At 40.2% G+C, this 3,920-nt stretch overlaps 1 protein-coding gene across 1 annotated transcript in view; it reads left to right on the forward strand.

Moving 5' to 3' along the window:
- Positions 1–1,721, forward strand: part of LOC106806156 (tyrosine-protein phosphatase non-receptor type 13-like) — a gene marked incomplete at its 5' end in the record, with an annotated part of 41,206 nt that extends 39,485 nt beyond the window's left edge. The window contains 1 exon segment of the mRNA XM_014808017.1: positions 1,178–1,721. Coding sequence (XP_014663503.1) covers positions 1,178–1,379 — 202 coding nt within the window.
- Positions 1,722–3,920: the final 2,199 nt, after the last annotated feature.

A 3,920-nucleotide genomic window follows, 5' to 3' on the forward strand; every position in this document is an offset into this window, starting at 1 on the left:
AGGAGGAGGAGGAGGAGGAGGAGGGGGGAGAAGGGGATGGAGTAGGAGGAGGAGGAGGGAAGAAGGTGATGGAGGAGGGAGGAGGAGGGGAGAAGGTGATGGAGGAGGCAGAAGGAAGGGAGAAGGTGTTAGAGTAGGAGTAGGGGGCATGAAGAGGAGGAGGAGGAGGAGGAGGTGGCGGAGTAGGAGGCAAAAGGCATGAAGAGGAGGAGGAGGAGGAGGAGGAGGAGGAGGAGGAGGCGTTCCTTCTTAATACGCTCTTGACCCTATCAGCCTCACTGCCCCTATGAAACGTATTGGTAAAACGTGACATGCATTCGTATTCCCTCGGTTAAAAGAAGTGTTTGGACTCGACGCCAAAAACTGTTGTATATTGTTTTATATAATATGCGATCTACATAAATATAGAAACTTATTTATACGACAAGGTACATATAGTACAGAATAGGCGGGTCTTTAAATCCTACCAACAGTGTATGCCATTTATCGGTCCCTCGCGTTTGTGTTATTTTGTTGAAATTGACACGATCTGATCAGAATTCCGCGCAGGAGGCAGGAGGAGGAGGAGGAGGAGGCGTTCCTTCTTAATACGCTCTTGACCCTATCAGCCTCACTGCCCCTATGAAACGTATTGGTGAAACGTGACATGCATTCGTATTCCCTCGGTTAAAAGAAGTGTTTCGACTCAACGCCAAAAACTGTTGTATATTGTTTTATATATGCGATCTGCATAAATATAGAAACTTTTATTTATACGTCAAGGTACATATATATAGTACAGAATAGGCGGGTCTTTAAATCCTACCAACAGTGTATGCCATTTATCGGTCCCTCGCGTTTGTATTATTTTGTTGACCTTGACACGATCTGATCAGAATTCCGCGCTGGACAACCGGTCCGCGCTGGTTTATGGTCTCCAACATATTCCCTCCACGTGAGCGCGCCTATTATTGATGCACAGTTAGGAGTAAGGAAAGCATTTAATAGTATATATAGGTCAGAGCTGGCAGGAAGAAAAAACGAAAAGAAATGACGGACACGTTAATGTAGAAAGCAAGTGCGCGGGGTTTTTTCCCGCCTCTGTCAAGGTGACCCGAACGATTCCCCGCTTGTTTATGGTCGTCGCTGTTATTCGAGAGATATCTTCACGTGGTATTTTGCTCTTCCGTGTTTGCAGAGAGATCCTACGTGTTGTCGACTCCCTACAGCTGACCGAGACTAAGAGGGTGGCGACACCTGCCGACTGGAAACAGGGCGAAAAGTGTATGGTGGTTCCAACGGTAAAACCAGAGGAAATCGCGGGACTCTTCCCAAAGGGAGTAGATATCCTTCCGATGCCGTCGGGAAAGCCTTATCTTCGCATGACGCCGCAGCCGTGAGCGGGAAGCGCGAAAGGGGAAGCATCCTTGTGAATCGAGAAACGGGAAAAAATTAGGGGGAGTGATCTTCTCGTAGCGGGTCTATAGTAACTGCTTGAATTTCTATAATGCGCCTTGCACTCTGGTCGTATATATATATATATATATATGCATATGCGCTACTAGGACTAAATATAAAGTAGACCATTCCTGTTAAAGTGTTTGTGATGTCAAAACGCCATTCCTGAGATTATTCACAAGACGAGTTCATTTCTAGTGTACCTGGTTGCATCAGAATTTTGCAGCAAACCGCAGTTCTTTATACTGGTACTCGCAGAATAAAGGTGTTTAAAAGCACTATAACGAGATGTTTTTGCTGTCATTTGCTCATTAGTAATTATTTGTTAACATATACATGTAATAACAGCTTATGTAATAACCCCCTCTCTCTCCCTCTCTCTTTCTCTCTCTATCGCTCTCTTTCTCTTTCTTTCTTTCTCTCTCTCTCTCTCTCTCTCTCTCTCTATCGCTCTCTCCTCTCTCCATCTCCCATTCTCACGTTTATTTGCGCCCTCGAGCGCGTTCTTCTCTCTGGTCTCTTCCGATTTCTCTTTCTTTCCTTCCTCCTCTCCCCCCCCCTCTCTTTCTCTTTCTCCTTTCTCCCTCTTGCCCCGCCCCTCTCTCTCTCTATATTTTTGCTTGATTGCTCGCCCTCTCTCTTCTCTCTCTCTCTCGCTCTACCTCTATCTACTCTTCTTTTCTTGTCTCTCTCTCTTCTCTCTCTCTCTCTATTCGCTCTCTTCTCTTCCTCATTTTTTTGCTTGCTCCCTCTCTCTCTCTCTCTCATCTCGCTCTCTCTATTCTCTCTCTCTCTCTCTCTCTCTCTCTCTCTCTCTCTCTCTCTCTCTCTCTCTCTCCATCTCCCATTCTCACTTTCTTTTGCGCGCTCTCTCTCTCTCTTTCGATTTCTCTTTCTCCCTTCCTCCCTCTCCCCCCATCTCTCTCTTTCGATTTCTCTTTCTCCCTTTCTCCCTCTCCCCCCCCTCTCTCTCATTATTTTGCTTGATTGCTCGCTCGCTCTCTCTCTCGCGTTTTTTCTCTAGGCTCGCTCGCTCTCTCTATTCTGACTTCTCTCGCGTGCCGCTTTCTCTGTTTCTATTTTCTTTCTCTCTTCCCTCTCTCCCCCCTCATTTCAAAACTTTGGCGCCTTATGATTATTGTATGAATATAATGTATATATATATATATGAATGTATGGTGTATATATATATATATATTCTAATATCTATGATATCATGTATGTGCTATTATATATATATCTATATATCGTGATATATCTATGTATGGTGATAATATATTATATAATCTAGTATAATCTATATCATGTATGTGTATACATATATCTCTATATATCTATATCATGTATGTGTTATATATATATAATATATCATATTATATCTATATGCATGTACAGTGTGTATATATATATCATATAGTATTATATATATATTATCATGTATGTGGATATATATATATATCCATAATATATCTATATCATGTATGTGTATATATATATATCATATATATCTATATCATGTATGTGTATATATATATATTATTATATATTATTATATATAATCATATAATAGTCTTATATCATGTATGTGTAATATATATATATATCATATATATATGTATGTGTATATATATGTGTCTATATATGTCTATGTGTATATAAATCATATATATGTAGTAGGTTATACCGATTGCCCGGGACAGACTACTTAACTACTTATGAGTATATATATTATAGTTATACATATATATAAAGTAAAGTCACACACGAACCCACCCATTGTAGATTTAAAACAAGTCAAATTATAGAATAAGGGTGTTTAAATTTTAATTTAACAAGCTTTTTTGAGATTACATCTTTTCATCAGGTCAGCTGAATCCAATGTCTGCTGACCTGATGAAGAGATGTAATCTCGAAAGCATGTTAATTAAAAAAAAAATTTTAAACACCCTTATTCTATAATTTGACTTTGTTTTTAGCTCATCTGACGTAGTCCGATGCAGCTTGGAGAATCGCATGATCGTACGTGCACTTGGGCACAAATCTTAACCGCTCGACGTACGGTTCACGATTCTTGATTTTTTATTAATTTACCTGTTTTCTGTATTTTTCTATCTTTATCCATTTAAGTATTTTTTTCCAATTAATGCAATATTTACAGATTTATTTTACAACAAGTTTAAAGTGTGTATTTGAGCCAGAGATTTTTGCTCAGAAAACGCTGACATCGAAAATATTACTGATCCTACACCAATGATTAACAAAATACTAACATTTTATGCCAGTATATAGGAGTGCTTTCATGTTGATAAACATTGCCATCATTATGCACACATGCGCAGGTTTAACGGTTGGCAGCAAGCAAGATGTCGTGATATTTGTTTTGATACAAAACGCACGCCACGCACGTGTACGTCAGCACGCGACGCACGCCACACACTCATTGCAGCGCACGGTGGTGGTGGTTTACGTGTGGCGGCTGGGTG

Source organism: Priapulus caudatus, unplaced genomic scaffold, assembly GCF_000485595.1.
Source record: "Priapulus caudatus unplaced genomic scaffold, Priapulus_caudatus-5.0.1 Scaffold145, whole genome shotgun sequence".
In the NCBI taxonomy this organism is placed as follows: domain Eukaryota; kingdom Metazoa; phylum Priapulida; class Priapulimorpha; order Priapulimorphida; family Priapulidae; genus Priapulus; species Priapulus caudatus.